General features: G+C 47.8%; 2 protein-coding genes and 1 non-coding gene across 3 annotated transcripts in view; all 3 read right to left on the minus strand.

The window, feature by feature from the left end:
- Nucleotides 1–4,387, minus strand: part of LOC129387972 (uncharacterized) — a 95,847-nt gene extending 91,460 nt beyond the window's left edge. Inside the window, exon 1 of the mRNA XM_055077864.2 lies at nt 4,142–4,387. Within this exon, the coding sequence (XP_054933839.1) occupies nt 4,142–4,212 (71 nt within the window). The 5' untranslated portion in view covers nt 4,213–4,387. The remainder of the gene's footprint in view (nt 1–4,141) is intronic.
- A 5,276-nt stretch (nt 4,388–9,663) lies between these two features.
- Nucleotides 9,664–20,682, minus strand: part of LOC129387973 (uncharacterized) — a 176,720-nt gene continuing 165,701 nt past the window's right edge. The window contains exons 5-6 of the mRNA XM_055077865.2: nt 12,154–12,450; nt 9,664–9,753 (exon numbers count right to left, since the gene is read on the minus strand). Coding sequence (XP_054933840.1) covers nt 9,664–9,753; nt 12,154–12,450 — 387 coding nt within the window. The remainder of the gene's footprint in view (nt 9,754–12,153; nt 12,451–20,682) is intronic.
- On the minus strand, nt 10,333–10,405 carry TRNAK-UUU (transfer RNA lysine (anticodon UUU)). The gene has a single exon. It is a non-coding gene; the product is annotated as a tRNA-Lys (tRNA).

A 20,682-nucleotide genomic window follows, 5' to 3' on the forward strand; every position in this document is an offset into this window, starting at 1 on the left:
AGGTAACGCTTAAAATCGAATGCTTTCCATTAATAAATTGCACATGGTAGTTGGCGTACGTCGTGACAATTTGTCTTCTACACAAGAATCGCCATTTACGCCATTTTTTAGATTATACAGGGTGTCCCAGCTAACTTTAGCCAAGGTTTAAAAATGTGGATAAGCATTCTAGGCGAACGCGACCAAATGCATGTTGTCGCTATTGTATGGAGCGACTGATACTATTTTAATACGATTATCATTCTTGGGCGTTTCTCATTGTTCGCACTCACCAGAGCGCCATGCATTTCGGAGGCCAAGCGCAGGCTTCGCGGCGGTGCCGCTAGATGGCTCAGCGTGTCCGTAGGGAAGCGCGAGAGGTGAGCCCGGCCGCATCACACGGTTCATAGGCACCGGTGCACCACCGGTGCAATCTCAGAGACCCCACAAATGACTACTCGTGAACTTGGCGGCGTCGGTGCTAGAGGAAAGCGCGAAAGAGGAGCTTCGCTGTAGTACGCGCCTCATACATGGCGCGTCTCGGTGATGGCAATACGTTGTGTCGACATATTGCTTCAATGCTAATCACATCACCCTCGAAAGTCATCGTGAAATAGGTTCTCCTGGAATGTTTTTTTCCTGTATTCTGCATAATTGCATAACTAGTCAAGATTAATTAACCAACGTCGAAAGTAATAACTTTAGGACAAAACTACTAATGAGAAAGTTGCAGAGTATTTTAAAATGCCTCCTGCAGCAGCTCCTAACCTCCTACTTGTTAAGAAATATTTTTTCTGCGTCTTAAGGAAAACCTTCGAAATATGAAAGAAAGAACAAAAAATCACCGACGATTACGATACTCCCTAATGCAAATTCTGAGTGCATATTCTTACGTGTTTTGAATTCGCGATACATTGTGGCAAAGAATTTGATTCTGAATGACAGGGTCCTCTGGGCGGCGGCGCTGAGACTCTGTTCGGGCAGCTCGTTTGCAGTAGCGGCAGGCGAAGCATTTCCACCGGTTGCGTCGCTCATTGTTCAGAAAGAAAGCGTGAACATCGGAACGCGTGGCTCGCGCGGAGCGCATTCTCTAGCGGCGGCGGCGCAGGCGAAGTAGCGCATGCGCAGTCGGTCCGAAGCCCACGCCAGCAGTCTGTTTCCATATATGGTATCAGTGGACGCGCTCGCTGCATGCCTGGTCGCCGTCATGAAGCACGTCTCGTGCGGCACTCCGCTTTCCTCCTCACCCTTTCGCCATACTCTCCTCTTCCGCTTTTCTCCTCTCGCTCTCTTCGCTCTCGCTGCATTGATCCGCCGCTGTTCTCGGCATTCGCTGTTTCATCCTTCCCTGTGCTCGTTCGCTTGGTTACGCCGAGGGACGCCCACGCTCAACGCAGGAACGGGCGCCTAAGAACTGCGCTCGAGAACGCAGGACATGATCATTTGCGCACCACGATAGCAGTGCTCTGAAACGTCCCACGTATGAACGTATATCGCATTTAGCTTTGTGTGCGGCCTCTTAAGAATTCACAGGGCAGCGACCCAGGCACTGATTGCACGATTTACGCTGGTGACGCGCTTCAATCGCAACGTTTCACGATAGCGATAATGCTGGGGACAGATTCTCGGACGGTCAACTTTCGGCAATATCACTTTTAGTACACGCTTATTGATTGGTTGAGAAAAAACCGGATGAGCTGATTGGCTGTTTGAGCACTACGTCACGCGAAAGGGATAGTATCGCCAAAAGTGATCGTCCGAGAGTACGTCCCCATGGATAAATACAATGAACGAAATTGCGCGGAGACGTGGCTGATTCTCAACGAATTGCGTCTCCAGCAGCTTATCTTAGTCGTCCTTGTGTGCGGCAGGATTAGGCGGCACTGAGTCCCCTGATGCCCGTCCGCGGAATTTGATCCGTCATGTGAATGCAGCTTAAGCAGACCAGGCAGCACACCAGGCTGAATGCGCTGTTCGTTCTTATTCATGAATGTGGTGCTCCTGTAACAAACCTTGCAGGTAGGAGTGCGCCACCATCCATCCTTTTTCTGCCTCGTTCACGTTCTTCGATGCGTCGGTGGTGATAATTAAAGGATGAATTTAGCTTGGCGTTGTAAGCAGTAGAATGCTACGCGCGTCAGCGAGAAGACGGATGCGACCAGACGCACCTCTTTACGCGTGCTTTGCGAAGGGCTAGAGTAGAACATTGAGAGCACTGGAACGCTATTGGGACAGTGGGAAGGCGTATTTACTTCAGTGTGGATCAAAAATGGCTGTGTAATGAACAATAAACCGGAGACGTTTGACAGAGGGAATGTCAGTGAGTGACGGTACTCCGCTGAGACTGTACATCGCTGCGAGGTGGCTTGTATAAATGCATTCAACAGAGGAAATGTGGGTACCCTTTGCCTAATGTTATTACATGTCATGCGCTCTCAAAAGTAAAGGCTCTCGTATCTCTTTCTTAAAGATTTCATAACTATGAATCGATCTTGTTGCAATGTAAATCTATCATGCCACAATGATACCTATAACTGCCCAAGAAGCTACATCTGCTGTATCGTGCCTCCGAAAGAAATCTCCACGCATGCATAAAAGTACGAGGGCGATGGTTACACTGATGCAAAGCTCGCCTTCCGAGACAAAGGCGTGGCGTGCCGTTTGTAGCGGAGAACTTGTCGCAGCATGAAGTTTGTCATAGTCGAGCAGCGCTTCATGCCGTACTTAAAGAGTTCTAGGACTATTAGATTATTTAACCAATGTAGGTTACCGCAGATGCTGCGGTGCAAACTGGCAGTGCAAATTATAGAGCACTCCGGTTAATCATTTGCCGCCGACGCAGCCATCGCTCCTGGCGGAGGCATGCAGGGCTCACGCATATACATATGTATATATATATATATATATATATATATATATATATATATATATATATATATATATATATATATATATATATATATATATATATATATATATATATATATACGTGCGTTAAGCATGCATGAAATATTTATAAACCGTTTTGCCGCGCCCGAGCGTTGATGTACGAGCGAGTGGAGCATATATCCTGGCGTATATATAGTGCCTGCAGCAGCGCCAATCCAAGACACTGGGGCAATTGTAAATGCGTGTCGACTCAAAAGATACCGATTTCTCTGCAACACAACGGTGGCGCCGTCTGTCTCCGTGCAACTTCTTTCGCCGTGCTTTTTTTTGTTATCAGTAGTGGTGACAGATGCCAAGACCATTCTGTTGCAACAATATCTAGAGCTGTTTTTGTGTGACCAGTGGCTAAGCCTTCATACCTCGATATCGAGAACTATTCTCAGGATGACCGTTGAGATAACGTCCGAACTTTGCTGCCGAGGTGAGAAAAAGCTCAGCGAACCTTCCATGAACGGCGCAAACGGGTTAGGAACAGCTGCCCAATCGGCCTGAAGCGGGCCAAATGCCGCCATGTCAGGCGACAACATAATTTTCGTTGGATCTGGAAGACCATACCACAACCCTCGAGAAAAAACTGCTTCTGTGGTAAAAGTATTTGCGTTCTTATACTAATAGAGCAATTTGAAAGTTCGTGTGCTATCACGCGGTTTTAGCTTGTCAGTGGTCCAACTGTGGGACAGTGCAGGCTGTGGCTTGTCCACTCAAAACAGGGATCATGCGCCTCACACCCTACTTTCCATTAGTGTAGTGTTTGCTCTTTGCCTTAAGAAGTATACTGCGCTCAATCTACTTGTGACCCGCCGTGGTTGCTCAGTGGCTATGGTGTTGGGCTGCTGAGCACGAGGTCGCGGGATCGAATCCCGGCCACGGCGGCCGCATTTCGATGGGGGCGAAATGCGAAAACACCCGTGTGCTTAGATTTAGGTGCACGTTAAAGAACCCCAGGTGGTCGAAATTTCCGGAGTCCTCCACTACGGCGTGCCTCATAATCAGAAAGTGGTTTTGGCACGTAAAACCCCAAATATTATTATTAATCTACTTGTGCACCCCAGCGTTGACAAAATCTATTACTTACCATCCTTATGTTCATTTATGTACAAGCAGACACTTTGTTTTAGTAGGTTTGCGCGTTGTGAGGGAATGACGTGACAATGTCCGGCATCAACCAATAATGGGTGGTAAAGCTGCGCATTGAACAAAGAAAGCGCCGTACCGGTGAGAGGGCGTGCAGTGGTGGCGGGTGCCGACGACGCGCTTGTGCAGCGTAATGGCATTGTTGAGCATGTTGAGCAGGAAGTCGACGCCCTCGTCGGCCAAGATGGCCAGGAAGCTGGGTCGGCTGGCACGGGACGGTGGCTCGGCGTCGGCCGCCGGGTCGCGGCCGCCCGACCGCCATGACCACCACCAGCGGCCCGGCGGTGGATCGGGGGCCTTGGGCACTTTCCAGGGGAACACCTGCGCACCACAACATGGTCACCAAGGAGGTAGGCTTTTTACTTGCTACATCAAGCGTTGCCCGAAAAAAAGAAAATAACGCCTGCGCAAGCCAAGGTAGGAGAGGCCAGGCGATATCAAATATACGCAAAACAAAGACGCTTAGTAAATTGTCAAGCGCAGTGATTAAGCATGATATGCTTTCAGCTCCCGTTGTCGGCGACCTTCAAGTGACATTAAGCAAAAAGCCAGAGCCGTTATCTGGGCGCTCAAACGAGAACATCCGAGCAAGTTGCGAGAGCAAAACGAGATCATCCGGGCAACCGGTCAAAACTTCAGAAAATGCGGTATCAGGGCTGCATTACATACGCCAATTGCTGCCCAAACAAGTTCCAGAAAATATTGCTTCCGAATTCTTCTTAACGTTTGTTCACAATATCAATCAGTCTATTACTTCTAGTACGCTGAAATTTTATTCGTCATTTCCAATGGCGACGTTCAAAAGGCAGATACAGGACACCATACACTCCATTGTCATCTTTTGGCGCTGAGACAGAGTTGCCTGCGCTCTTTTGGACGCTAGTGGTCCGTGAGTTCCGCGGCGGGGGTTTTGCGTCGCCTCGAGAGATGGCGCTACGCTGCGTGGCGCCTTATTCGATCGTTTTTCTTCCAGCTGAGCAGTGTGCTCTGTCTCCCTGGTGTCTTCGCCACCTGTCGTACCGCCTTCAGCTGATTTTCTTCTTCGAGCTAGGCAACATCCATATAGACCAGTGCACAGTATGGCGTGGTGCGATGTGGTGCGGTGTGGTGTGGCGTCGTGGGGTGGGTTGTACCATTGCGAACACGCACTACACTAATTTAAGATTGTGGCTAGTATCATCTCCAACCAATCTGCTTTCACGGTTGCCATTTCATGCTTACATCTACTGTCAATTACGGGAAAGCCAGCAATTTTTGTCACTATAGCTCTCTTGCGAGATAATCATGCTTATATGATGGGACAAGGGCGGATATTGACATTTGATTGTGTGCTATTTTCATTTAGGTAACGTATTTTGTACCTCTATGAAAAATCGAAGGCCCTGAAGTCTAAAGATTTTTTTCGCGACCTGGACATCTATTTCCTGGGCGGTCGTCACGTGGTGCTTGTTGGGGACCTTAATTTTGTTTAAGAGACGCAAGCAGATGTGTAAATCACGGGCTCGGTTCGACCTGACTGGAACGCACGAAAAATGCGTCGTCTCGTCCAGCCTTTTCTGGATACATATGGACTTTTCCATGGATCTTCGTTTGTCCACACGTGGCGACGTGGCGTGCCGTCAAGCAGGTTATATCGTGCCTATGTGCCAAGCAATTAACCTCACTATGTCTCACAATTTGATGTGATAACTTTGCTTTCATCTCCTGTTTATATGTCCGATCACGGATCTGTTATGCTTGAAGTTTGCTTCCCTCCTTCCTCATCAGTAATGCCGTGGCGCCTCGACATTCGCGTTGTTTGGTCTCGCGCGCCTCTTTCTGGATAGAGTCATGGGACGCACTCAAGGTGCAGTGGAGTCTGCATTGTTCAGTTGAAGGAGATGCACTCAGACAACGTATGTCCGAAGGATTGGCGGGCACTGCCACGAAGCTACGCAGTGCCCTTCGGGTCAATCAACTGACTCCGCTGATGCAGTCATGGCAGCGTGAGCTACGGAAGCGTTTCGAACGCCTAATCGCAGCGTCGTCTTTGTCAGGTACTGCTTGCGATGCAGACGTAATCCGTGTGAACACCCTGAAGTTCTTCGCTTTGCAAGAAACTTGCTTTTTAGACAACGGAATCCATTCGGTTCTGTGCCCACAAGAGCCCCTCCTGTTATCTCGCCTCCAACGCGTGATTATTCGCTCATTGTAATGCATTTTGAAAACATGGCGTGTACGGCTATGCAAATGCATCGTGGTGCTCAAGGATCTCGTACAATGCTTAGTGGGCTGCCTCATGTTACACCTGAGGTTGCTGACCGTCTATGTGCACGACCGTCAGCTGATTAGCTGAAGGCGGCATTATCTTCCATGAAGCGTGGCTCAGCCCCATGGCCGGACAGGTTACCTGTTGAGTTTTATCTAACCTTCTGGGAAGATAGTGGTGTCACTTTCGTGTCTGTTATCAGCCGCTGCTCTGAGAACTTTGAATTCCCGGTTAGATTTTGCGACGGTCGCATTTTGTGATACCTAAGCACGATCCATCATCAGTTTGTCCAGAGGTATAGAGGCCGATCACGCTTCTCAACGTTGTCTGCAAAACTTTCAAAGCTGTCGTCGCTCAACGCTTGGGAAGCCTGATGCCTTCCCTAATAGGACACCATCAGGCATGCTCGGTCCCTGGCAGAGATATACATAGTCTCTCGTTCGTTACGGGCGACATAATTACGTACACGCCGACCAAGTCAGCGCGGGGTCTCTTGGTTTCACTAGGTCAAGAAATGGCCTTCGTTCGCCTTGAACAAACCTACATATTTACTGTACTGACATCGTTTGGCTTTTCGTCAAATATTCTTGAACCTATTAGGCATGCCTGTTCAAATATTCCAAATTCATTGTTTCTTGATGGTCGTTAAAGTACACCATTTCCGATTACTCGTGGTGTTCGTCCAAGGGTGACCTCTATCGACAGTACTCTTTGTACTCAGCCCTGTGCCATTTCTGCACTTGGCACTGAGGGACCCTGAAGTGCGCAGTCTCCCACTGCCTGGTAGCGGTGTTGTGACGCCTTCGCCGATAACATCACATTGTATCTCAGGAAAGAAGATAGCTTATCCTGTAGCCTTGGAATTTTCGCTGAGTATGGAAGTATTTCAGGTGCTACCCTAAACTTCTCAAAATGTCGTAATTTGTTCATTGGATCCACACATACACGCCTAAGTCTTCTTTTCCGTCTTCAATAGAAGCATTCTATTTGTATTTTAGGCCTTAATTGATCACACCTATGATGGCACATCAAACTCTGTGTGTCTCTCATTTCTTGAAATGTAAGACGAAATATTCAGGATGTTGAAGGGTACGATTTACCCCAATTAGAAAGAAGGTACTTCGTACAGTCTGTATTTTGCGGCCGTATGTGGTACGTTTGTCACGTTGTGCAGCCACCCTTAAGGGTTGCTAGGTCATTGCAGTCCCTTATTGGTTCCTTCTTCTTGTCGCGCAGCACACAACTGGTCTGTCCGCTGCCGGCTGCTTGCTCTGCGATTTCTGCTCCGCCTGTTACAGCGTGATCAGTGTCCCGTGCATGAACTCGCCTGTTATTTCCTTGGCACAAGAATTCGTTACATGTTACCAAGCGTACACTTAAACCGCGGGCCACAAGAGTTAAACGCACCTGCATTTTACTCTACGGCCGTGGCATTTTATCGCCACGTACAACAGGCATGTCCCGATGTAGATGTTCTTGAAAACTAGGTTGTGGATACACTGTCAGCCTTACTGCTTCCTCTGGTTCCCCCAGCGCGCCGAACACGTTCAATAATGTGGTGCGGGTGCGATAACGGTGTCCTTTCTTCCTGGCCACCTACGCGACTTCATGTGGTGTCTAGGGTGGCAAGTGCTCCCAAAGGATGACAGACTAGAGCTGTGGGGCATGCTCAAATCTTCGCTGTGTCCCAATTGCCCCCTTCAAGAATTCAACAAACGAATGCTGCTGCAACGCGTTGTTGCTAGGGTATTTTGGAGGGTCGTCCATGCTGGTTTCCGTGACCTTGGCGTTAACCCCTTTATTACATCTGGTCGCTGCTCGAGTGGCCGCTTCGCGCGACTTTTCATTGCTGGGGGGGGCCTTTTTGTCTATGGCGTAACCGGTGCGAGGCAGTTGCCGCGGTACCTTGTCGCCGCGCTCTGTTTCCGCTTCTGGAGAGGATCTACTCTGAGCTACTGTCGTTTCTGCCACAGGAGTTGTTCTTCCTTGGGGAAGAGGAGTTCCTTCGACAGTGGTCATGCCATTTCTTGTCGGTGGCTGATGGACGCGCATGGCTTAACTTTCGACCAGCCTGGTTCTTGTAGCCAGACCATCAAAAGTATTCATTGAGTGTACATTGTATGTAGATGCCAATTATTTCTGTGTGCGTGCTCTCGTATGCATGATCATTTTTGTATATACACATCTCATAGCATCACTACAAAGTTATGTAAAGTGCCTCTCACGTCATCATTGTACATAATAATTGTGCGCGCTGTATATATTCCACATCATTTTATATAATTTGACAATTAGTTTATGTCTAACTGTGCGTTTCTGTTGGCCTATGTGGTTATATGTTATTGAGTGTGGACTCGGACACTTCTTTGAAAAAGCTTCGTACTTTGTATATGTCATCGTCCTGGCGGAATTAAGCCGTCATTGTGACTCAATGTTCGTATCGTCTTTTGTCGAAATAAACTTTTTCTAAACAACAGAATTGTGTTTTCTCATATATTCCTATAACAGTTCGAAGCTATCATGTCTTCAATTTGTGTCTAAGCCGTACTTTACACATTTCCTGACGCAATTTACTTTCAAACAATTAATTTAGTCCACCAAGTTCTAGGCCGTCCACCAAGGCACTCGCGCTTGACGGATGGCCTAGAAGAACTAGGATGTATGCTGCGCTTTTGCACACATGCGTCCGCACATGACGTACACTGCTTGTGGTGGTGATGCTCGTGTAACGTCGTCTAATGTCAGTTCGGGTGGTGGTACCTCTCTCACGTCCGCACCAGCTTCGCTCTACATCCACTTTCAGAGGGTAGAGTGGAGGTGAATGTTTTCAATGCGAACCATTCTTTTCCTCATTCCAGGCACCTTGCGGTAGGTTCCCGTCTCACTTCGTTTTGGAGCTCTCCAACAGACATAGATTTGTGGCCGACGGAGGCGTCAAACCTCTGACATTGAGCAGAGCAGCCCGATGCACTAATTAGGCCACGCTCGCACGCATACGTCTCTGGTGCCAAAGCCAGCCAGCTGTTTGAGACTTTTGGCGTGTGCGATCACGTGCAGGTGTCCTCACTCATGACCGCTAGCGCTTTGAGACGCTGTGTTAGACTGGAACCTCCCGTCTTTGGGATCAGCCCACATTTCCTAATACTTTGCTCGTAACAGCTAACGCAACATAGAAGGTGCGCGACATTGTACTGCCTTCATTATCAGCCCTTGTGCAACAGGTTTGAATGTACCTTCGCCTGAGTAAAATTGCCATCGTTGTATTAGAAGAAGACAACATGACATTTGCATAGGTACGTACAATCGCGTACAAATCGCGTGGTATCACCGGAGTACAAATCATGCCGTCGTCTTCATATGATCTTCGTCACCGCCGTCATCTTCTTGCTGTCCGTCCCACACAACTTCTCGCCTACACAAACACGTTGGTCCGCCCGGTAACGCTGCGCAGAGCACCAAACGATGCTCCTTAGCTGACTACCTGAAAAGCGCTGGGAATTACATCGATTCCCATAGTGGGTGCAATCTGCATACCTTTTCTGTCTTCTTTCTTTCGTTTCTACGCTTATCACGCGGAACGCGCGGAAACTAAGTGCGCTGGAAACGACTGAATGTGATGTTTTGATGAGGAAACTTCTAATTCTTTCAGTCGTTTCTATACAAAAAAGAAAAAAAGCGCGAAGGTTTTGAGTCCCCCGTTCCTAACCAAGAACCTAATCACTTGACACAGTTCACCCCCCCCCCCCCCATAGCACTAGAATCGTCAGAAAAGTTAAAGTGCTCCACCACCCGACACAGTCACACAGTTCATCTTTTTTTACCAAGCACTTGGGTCATGTCGTCCGCATAGGTCAGAACCTTCACATCGTGCTCTCCGAGGTTGCATCCTTCTATCATGCAGTTTTATTTTGCTTTACAGTCTGTTTTTCTTTTACTGTCTGCGTGAATGAATAGATCGGATTAGAATAACTAAATAACTAAATTAGTTAATAAAACAATAAATTAAAGATGAAAAAAAAACACGCCCGAACAGGGACTCGAACCCTGGACCGTTAGGTTAAAAGCCTAACGCTCTACCGACTGAGCTATCCGGGCCACAACACTTCCCCACTCTTCACCTTGGGTATTGCGGACTTAACGAAGTAAGTTTTGGCTAGCGTCGATCTAGCAACCAGTGAGGCCCCAAAACCGCTATGGGTCCCCCCATAAGATTAGCGTAGACAAATATGGCGGAAATCATCAAAGCAACGGCTTTCACATAGCACCAAATCTGATCGGATTTCTGGGCAACTTGTTACGTTCGTAAGAAACAAATGATCCTGCTGGCAGTCGATTTCGCTGACCTCACGCATATTACAAAGATTGAACGATAAATCGCTGATATTTCTGAGATCGCTATAGTAGACTCGAGAGATCATAGGCCTAGAACGGGAAGATTTCCGCTGTGTTTACATGTTCATTTCATAATCAGCATCATCGGATAGAACGCCCATTATTACGTGTTTTACATGTTCATTTCATAATCATCATCATCGGATAGGGCGCCCATAACTACGCTTGCTTTACATGTTCATTTCATAAGCATCATCGGATAGGGCACCCATTACTACGCATGTTTTGCATGTTCATTCCATAATCATCATTGGATAGGGCGCCCATTATTACGTGTTTTACATGTTCATTTCATAATCATCATCATCGGATAGGGCGCCCATATTACGTGTTTTACATGTTCATTTCATAATCATCATCGTCGGCCCTCTGTCGTCCCTCTAAACTGTTCGCCTTACGCAAACATGTTGGTCCACCTGGTAACGCTGTGCGGAGCGTCAAACGATGCTCCATAGTCGGCTATCTGAAAAGTGCTGCGCATAACATCGATTCCCGTAGTGCGTGGGATCTGCATAACTTTTTTGTCTTCTTTCTTTCGTTTACATTGTTCACCGCGCGAAGCGAGCTGAAACTATTGAATATCATATTTCCGAACGCGAATGACAATTTGGCGCCTGAACTTACGCCATTAAAGAATATATATATTGGCTAATTATTTCGGCTTATTTCGCATACCAGAAATAAGAATGCTCCAGAGTGAAGAAGACTTCAATAGAACACTTTGTTATCGTTCTCGTATTTCGTAGCCAGTTTATTTCCTGGCCCGCCTTAGCTGGAACACGCTGCGTGTGTGCGGTTTTTGCGCTAACGACCGTCCCAATATAAGTCAAACGCAGTACATAATGTTGGAACGAAAACATTCTTTATAATATGGTTGCCGGCAGAGGGAATTGTTAAACTGAAGGCATTGTCCACTCCCTCGTGTTTCGAAAACAATGCACGGAAGCGTTAAGGCTGCTGTGAACGCGGGCACGTTCTGTGCTGCGCGGACAAACGGGATCATCTTTCATAAGAGTCAGGACTCTTATGCGCCACATGTCCCGGAGCCATGTCCACAAGTGCGCCACATGTCCCGGAGCCGCAATTTCTTGGGATTCACTGCATTTTCCATTCATTTCATAGCACCCTCTGCGGAGACAGCACATCGCTACCTGAAACAAGGATCCACCCTATATAATAAACTGCTCAAATATGTTTAGATCTCTCTCCATGGGGAGACAGGCCGATTATGACAATGACGGCGGCGCCTGAGCCAATGAGGACAGGCGAAAAGAACGGAAAATGGTGCTCTACAAGATACGGCCGCTGTAGACAACTTGGTGTTGTACAGCTAAGGGACACGAGGTAACGGTGGGCAGCACCCTCAACGTGCGGAAGCGCATAGTGGCCTTGCCAACATTACATCTGCATATCTCGACCGGTAGGACAAGGTGAGTTTCGACATCACTCACCGAGGGCAGAGGCTGGAAGCCGTGGTTCTCCTTGAGGCTCGATGACTGGTGCCACAGTGCGGCCAGTCTGTGCGCCGAGCAGCGGCCGGAGGAGCGGTTCCGGCTGGGCCTCAACGCCAGGCCCCGGGCTACGCCCAGGTCCACCAACTTGTTGATGAGCAGCAGAGCGGTGAACTGCAGTGCCTGTCCACCGCGCAGGCTGCTCAGCGCCACGCGTAGAAGTTGGCACATGTGTGCGGGCACCATGTCCTCGTCGGCAGCCGGGTCTCCTGTGTCGCTCTGCTCGGTTGTTACCGTCTGCGTGGGATTAAGGGAGGTTGGTCGTCTTTTTCTTTTTTCTCTCTCTTTTTAATGGATTCGAGAGAAGGCACAATGTACTAAACAGAATTGTGACTAACGCTGCTAATTGGCTGATAAAATTGCGCAATGTGTAACCAGTTCAGTCGAACGGAATACAAGGTGTATACATTGAGGAGACGCGCGCCTCTTAACCCGACCTGTCCGGGAATGGGGGTGCACTACGAGCGCCCTTTTTTCTCGTGACCGGATATGGGAAGTGGACCCAGAGACTTAGCGGACAGCTTCAGCGCCGCTGCCCGAAACCTCCGGGACCCCCCCTCCCCCCTGTTTTACTCCCTCTTTCCCTTTCTCTAGGCCTGTGGGCCCTGGCCCCTGAAGACACAGCGCAACACTAAAGTCATTATAGCAGCGGTGAGCCTGATATGTTGTCGTTCAGTCCAACGGTTCAAGTCCCTATATACATGCGTCCCCATACATTCCAGAGCAATCTATTGTGTTCACGTAGATTTGAGATTGCACAACAGTATTCGCGTAGAACGTGCCACGTGACTACACGTGGTCTGTTTTGCTATCGAATCTCTGACAACGCTCACAGAGCGTGTGTTACGCCGAGCGATACCTTCTTAACAGTGATAATACGGTTAGAATGGTCATTGGGAAAATTTAAAGCAATGTACGCACAGCGATATCTGTCAAGTTTATGCAGAAAAAAAAAATTGCATGTCCGCCTGCTTCCGACTTTGCAACAATTTCCGAAATAGAAATTTATTTCGCACATGCTCTTCGTAGTGAGAGTGACTCTATTACGCAGTGAATCACTAGCGAAATATTATGCGAGAAGCAAACGCCAACAACGGCCACTGTTGCAAATGCATTTAGAAAAGCGCCTTTCCCACGATATTTTGAAGAGCTTTTCAGTGGCCCCCTTTAGGAGTGTGAATAGCAAGACTCCTAGCTTTAGATTGCAGGGCGTAGCTTTTCGACAAATCTGCAAACCAAAAAAACAACCGTCCTACAAATATAGTTGCCGTTGCTCTAGCGCACTAACTTGACACCACAAAAGCAAACAACGAAAATATGTTTTCTATAATACGGCATTTCCAACATCTCCGCGGGTGCAAAGCAAAAAAAAAATGAAATCTTTTAGAAGTGATAACTGTGCGCACCGATAGAACTTTCGTCTCTCCCCGTTACGCGATTGTGCGCGCGTGTGTGTACCGATGTAAAGCTCAGCCAGGTATGGCTATGGCAGTTGTGAGACGTCAAGTTTCACTGAGCGCCGATGTGCAACTAAGTTCCGTCTGTATACGGCCGTATTAAAATCATGCGGCTTAGCAAACCGAAAGTGCACATTAGGTATTAAGGGACAGCGTAGTGGAAGGCTGAATACTAATTTTGACCGCGCGGAGTTTTTTGACGCGCGCCCAAAGCACAGCGCACGAACTTTGTTGCATTCCGATTCCATAAAAAAAATGCGGCCTCCGTGGCCGGGAGTCGAACCTGAAACCCAGTGCTCTGCATCGGGGCGCCATAGCTACTAAACCACCGCGGCGGTTTATGAAGACTCACGAAGTGGTTTCAACTTTTGCATGCGCTCAGCTTCCTCCCTGGCGTTGCCGTACCCTGCATTGCACTCTCCGATCTCCGTGGTGCAGGTTACCTATTCGTGTTCTCCAACGCTGCCTGTTCTTGGAACGCTTCAGATGTCGGAGATATTCCAAGCCATCTCTTTCACCGCTTTCCAGGAAAGCTAGTCCCCTTTTATTTGTCCTCGTAGTGTCTACCCGGTCTAGCGTTATTGCATTACCCTTCCGTAAACACATTTATTGGCCGACGGGGATTACTTGGTTTTCGCACAATTAACTTGCTGTCTCGAAGACATGTGCACTATAAAAAAGAAGAACATCGATGTCGGATTTACGCCGCATTCGCTCTGGTCGTACAGTGTAAGGCCAAAGTACTGTCTGTAGTGATCGCCGGATTTTCTTGACTGGGTTGAAAAATCTACTGTGTACGCAAATCAGTCCAAACCCATTTCGAAACGACACTGGTTAACTTTACTGCCTTTCTTCTCTCTCTCTCTCTCTCTCTCTCTCTCTAGGAACGGTCCGACGGGTGCTTGTGCAGATTTCCCTTTCGAAACTATATCGCTGCTTTTTTGGCCTACGATAGAACGGAGGAGGAAAAAGTGCCTACTTCTTTCGAATATTGTCAGCCTCCAAGCCAGTGTTGCCAAATCGTGAGAAATTTCCCATATTGGTGGGAAATATCAGGAGTCGGAGGAAAAAAAATTAGTTTTTTTTTTTACATTGTAGAACATGGGAAATATTTTAGTGTGGTCGAAAATTGTGGTAATTGAGGCCACAGCGCTGAATTGACAGGGACAAGAAAGACGACAAGACGTACACTATCAGTGCGCTGTAAAATTGTCTTTTTTTGCGCGTGTATGTGCGTTGTTTTTTGTTTGTTTGTTTTTGCTGCTCCCAGTACCAACAGTGGCTACAATAATTACTTTTGCGAGTAGCCAAGTGATTTCAAGTCAATCCTGCATGCCTATATACGTTCACGCAGACGTCGTTTTACACTGCTTCTAAATCGGAGGATCCTGAGTGCGGCAAACTTTGTTCGCAGTTGCAACAAGGACTGTTGCAAAGACGGACATCGCCTCGGGCTCGCGTAAGTGACCTTATGCCACAATATTTCTGGGGATCGTAGCGCAGGTAAAGCTAAATGTAGGAAGGAGTTTGAGCAAAACAGTATCCTGTGTTAAACGGCTCGCTTGCAGCAACGAAAGGCTACCGGCGTTACATGCGTTTTTAAGCGATAGTATACAACTGCGCTTATGCGACGAGTGTAGCTACTGCTTTACAGTTTTACGGGGTTTTACGCGCCAGATCCCCAATGTGATTATGAGGCACGCCGTGATGGGGGACTCCACGATACGTGGATGTTTTCGCATTTCGCCCCCATCGAAAGGCCGCCGCCGCGGCCGGGATTTGATTCCGCGCTCTCGGGCTTGGCAGCGCAATGCACTTGTCACTGCGTCACCATGGCGAGTCCCTTTTCAAGTTGTTTTAAGATTAAGGTAAAAGGTTTGAAAGCGTGAAAGACTGATAACAATCACTTTAAGTCTGAGGTGTAAAGAGGAAACGATTTATCAATACATTGTAAGTAGTTATTAAACTTTCCTCCAGACTGGCCGACCTCAGAGGAACACGTGAGGGAACTACTCATATCTGGCTGCTGTTTGCTGGTTCAACGAGCCTTAATTTCCAGTTTTAAGTCCATTTTGTACGAACCGATTATGAATGTATATGCTCTAAGACCGACTTTCTTTTTTCGTAATAACTACGAAATCAAACACAAGTATTTTCTTGCTTTAGAAATGTTTCGTGAATAAATTCATTCCTGTGGCGAAGGAAGTGAAATATTTCCAATGTACAAGTAAAATAAAGGAAAAATTTGTCTCGAAACGTGGGCAAAATAAATGTGACAATCTGGCAACGCTGCTCTGAGATATTGCAAGTGTCGTACAATGTGGACGAGTCTCGCTTATAGAAGATACACGAGCACCATTTGCGCGATACTATTTTCGGCACTGTTAACATTATCGTTCTTCAGTGTTCTCTTTGTATCACAGAGCACGTGACACATTCGCGACTACTCCAGCTGTGATACCATTGTCTAGACGAATACACTCAAGTGGGGTCGACCCATGCGTCGGCTATCGCAGAGCAGCGACGTGCGAGCTAAGAGAGAGTCAACCTCACTGAAATTCTAAGCGTGCAGTGTCGCGAAAGAGACGGTGTCCCTGACACGAGTGTGTGCATGACATCAAATTTTGTTGAAAAGAACGAAACAGCGACAATTTAGCTGCACGATCACAATCGACCGCAAACCTCGGTCACCGTGCGCATGCGCGCGTGTGTGCGTGCGTTTAATTATTTGTCTTGCTTAGCGTCTGCGTTCTATTTGTGCTGCACCTTTAATGAGCTACATAGTGTAGCGTGCGCCCGCCAAATTCGTGTACTGATATCCTTCGCAGCACGCGACGCTTCTCTCTGAGATGACGATATTGACCTTGTTCTGCATCGACGAATTCAAAATGATTATGCCAGTCGACCTTTTACGAGAGCGCCAGACATAGATTAAAAAAAAAAGGAATTCCTAACCTTACCCGTCACGTATACCTGAACGTTTGCTCCAGTGCACGTACGCCAGCTAACGCTAAGTTAGAGTGAGCGCAGCAGCAGTGATTTGATTAGAGGAGATAAAATCTGTTGCATGACACACTTTGCGAGAATTGTAAGCTGCTGACACGAAAGAATGTGTGCCGCCGGTAATGTAGTTGTGCAGTCGAGTGCATATTGAAAAGTGCGGGCGTCGTGAATGTCATTTCACAAAAGACAGCGGAGTCCGTCAGACAATGCGTGTTCAACAACTGCGGCATCTCTCGCCGTTCTTCACACTGCGCACATCAGGATGCCGCGCACGGCTTTGTTACTGAATAGAGTGGAGCAAGCAGAACGCGGAAAAGGGGAATTACCGCATGCCTCGTCCCCCGTCGATATTTTCGCTACAGTACATTGTGTGCTTGCGGGGCTCGTTTACTGTTAGTCCACCTTTCTCTATTATCCTCAGTCTCCTTCAAAGAAGCGCAGTACTTTGTCTTGATTCCACAGCGACATATCTACGTTCTTACGGGACGGAGCGTTTTGATTTTAAAGTCTGACAGGGACTTAAATTTCAAACAGCTAGGTGGGATCTGTCCTATAGAGCGCAGCTTCACAATTAAGCGTATTGACGGCGACTAAAATGGGCTTCTAGCAAAGCTCTCGGCGCGGAGCGCGAAGTTGCTGCCTATAATCCTCGAGCGCAGGCTTTCGAGCCGGCACGAGCCGCCACATGCCGGAGCCTGCCTGGACACTTTGTTAATTCCAAGACGTTCTAAATTTAGCCCCGGAGCGAAGCGACGCACGGGCGCTTGTCTTGCCTACTTCTTTACGGCAAGGGCGATTGGATTCCGGTTTCAGCCCAAGTTCTCGAACTCGAGGGGGATTTGTTCCACTTTTAACGCAGGAAATCGATGAAAGGAGAATGGCAATTCTCTCGCGTGGAAATATCAGGCACAGTAATCTCTACTCTTTATACCTTAAAGGTCGCTCTCAAAATGAAAGGGGGCTTAATAAAAATGAAAAATTCCTTATATAGAGCATAGAGGTTTTATTTTGATAAACTGCGACAAGCTGAAAATGGGCGGCAGTGCTGAAATGAAGAATGCTGCGAGCACCTTTCTTTCGAAGTCGTTCGAGCGTTCTGTTCGGTAGTTTTATTATTTATCAATTTGCGATGAACTTTTGCGCGTGTGGGAACCAGGCAACCTCATTACTACTACTACTACTACTACTACTAGTACTACTACTACTACTACTACTACTAATAATAATAATAATAATATATAAGTGAGCAATGTAAGTAACTAAGTAAATAACTAATTCGGTAATTAAAATATGTTCAACAGCAATTCTTTCTTTTTGCTTAACTCTTATTTAAGCTCCTGCGTTTACTTATTCACTCAGAAACGCGAATAGCAAACGAATAGTGTTTGCATAAGCCCCTGCCAGCGTTAAAGAGGTCCTGATGCGCTTTTTTCCCCTTACCGTGCTGCCAGTTTTTCACAATATACCGTCACTGCAGTTCAGTCAGTATTTGTTGTTCCGTGTCACTGAAGATGAAACCGCCATTTGCCACTTTTCTGGTGGGGTAAATAGAGGGAATTCACGTCGGCTATCGCAAGGCAGATTTCGTTAAAAATGCGCATTACGGATACACAAAACTGTGCCGACCCGTTGCATACTACGTGGAAGGTCAGCCACTAAGCTCCTTGGACATACGGAGCGTATACCACAGGGCACTAGAAGGAAAACGGCTGGGACGCCCATTTAACGTAATGTTTTCACAGCCCTACCAAGCGGAGGGCATTGATGCGCACGCTATTTACAAGAGGCAAGTTGCACGCGTCTGTACCGCAGGCAGCATAATCTGGCAATGTTCCGACTGCTTACTCACGCCCCACTGCTTCTCCCAGCTCCGCAGTATTGCTGCGCCGGCTCTCCTAAACTAGACATATAACCAGTACAATGCACTGGAGGCAGCCCTGCATGCAGTATATATACTGCGTTGAATGTCGCCCTGTATGCGGCTACAGTTACAGAACTCGCAGCTATCCGTGCTGCTCTGCAGCTTGTTGGTCACAAATCATCACAGTCATGGTCCATATACTGTGACTCGAAGACAGCTCTCCAGTGTGGGCTGTCCCCGTTCAGTCCCAGACCTAACGTGCAGCTAGTCGCAGGGATACGACTACATCACCATCGCGCAATCGGCAAGGGACGCAACAGCATCTACCATTGGATACCGGGTCACTGCGGAATTTTTCGTAACGACAGTGCGGATGACGCTGCCCGATTTGCTCAACAACAGCGTCCACTGCGTACCAACATCACTGTCGAGAACAGATCCATCCACAAGGCTCCGCTCGCTCGCGCGTAAGCTCACACTGACACTGTGAAGCACATGCGAATTTACCAACGCACGTCTTGCACATATTCGATCCACGTCTGCAACTCCGTCTACCACCAGGGTTACCACGAGCAGAAGCAACACTTCTCTGCCACGTGTGGCTCGGCGTGGCATTCACAAACGCCTACGCATTTCGCAATGGAATGGCCGACAGCCCTGCATGCGACAACTGCGGCTGCGAGGAGACGATCGAGCACCTCCTCTGTGGCTTTCCCGCGCTGGAAAGACTGCAGGATTGTCCCTTGACGGAAGAAAAAGTCCTAGGTTACTGATCCAGACAGGTTTCGGCACTGAAGGCCTTAAATGCGCTGCTCACATTCTTAAGGACTTGTGAATTATGTGACCGATTTTGAAAGATGTAGCTCGTTGCATCGCGTTATTCTATCAATTTTCCCCCTCTTCATTCCTTCTCTCATCTTTTGTTCACTTTAACCAGCACAGGGTAGCCAGCCGGCACTTAAATTGGCTTCTTCTTTTCTCTTCCTTCTGTACGTAACACGTTGCGAATCGCATCAAAACTTCTCGGAACATGGTCGGCCGTAAAAACTTTCAGCACGAGCAAACAACGAGAAACTGGGCTCAATTCTAGATGCAGCGCAACTAGTTTGGATTCATACACTGCTGTAATACCTTCCGGTACTTCTGTGGCTGCGCGGCACCGTTACTTCGTGAGCGCACGTTGAATGTAAATTAAACTGTGGCGTTTGACTTCCCGAAACTACACAGTAAGTTATTAGGGACACCGGAGTGGATGTCTTCGGAATAATTCTCACCATCCGGAGTTCCTTAGTGCGCACCTAAATCTAAATGCGCACACTTTTTTTTTTGGTTTTCGCCACCATATAAATGCGGCCGCCGCGGCCGGGGATCAAACCCGCGACCTCGTGCTTAGCAGCAGAACGCCATAGCCACCAAGCCAGCGCGGTGGATGTGAGCGGTAACAGCTATAAGGCGCGCTTCTAACCAAGACAATTGGAATCTATAGCGGGTTCATCTTCGCAGCAATGACACTAAACAAGACGATGCATATAGTAGTAGAAGACGGGACAGATGCTACGTCACCTTCTGAAGGCGGCGCAATACTTACATACCTCCTTCCACCGCCCGCACAAGCGCACTATGGTAATGCTCAAGACACGAACCACATAACCTTGAAAAAATTCTCGAGATACCGCCTCTCAGAGGCATACAAATATCGGTGCCCCACTTACACATTTGTCTTCTTTTTATTTTCTTGCTTTACAAAAATTATTCTAGTATCTCGCGTGCGACAGTGTCCCTGCTCTTACCCGAAATTCGTAGCTCACACAGCCGGGCTTCACAGCCACATGCAGAAGACATGCGTTCTTTAATGTGCATTGCTTTTGTTCTCAACATTAGGCCCTTCCACGGTCGTTAACACAATGTGTAACCGGGCTTTGGCATACGAAATATCGCTCGCATGCGGCAGGAGTTACGTCGGACAGAAGGGGCGCTGTGTTACCGTGCAGGCGAACGCACGCCTGATGCTGACAATAAAGACAATGCGCATTTAACCTCGCATGTGAGAGCGAACCACGGCTGTGCGAGCTACGAATTCAGGGAAAGAGCAGAGACACTGTCGCAGCACGTGAGATAATCATTTTTATAAAGAAAAAAAAGCGACAT

This window comes from Dermacentor andersoni, chromosome 1 (genome assembly GCF_023375885.2).
Source record: "Dermacentor andersoni chromosome 1, qqDerAnde1_hic_scaffold, whole genome shotgun sequence".
NCBI lineage: Eukaryota > Metazoa > Arthropoda > Arachnida > Ixodida > Ixodidae > Dermacentor > Dermacentor andersoni.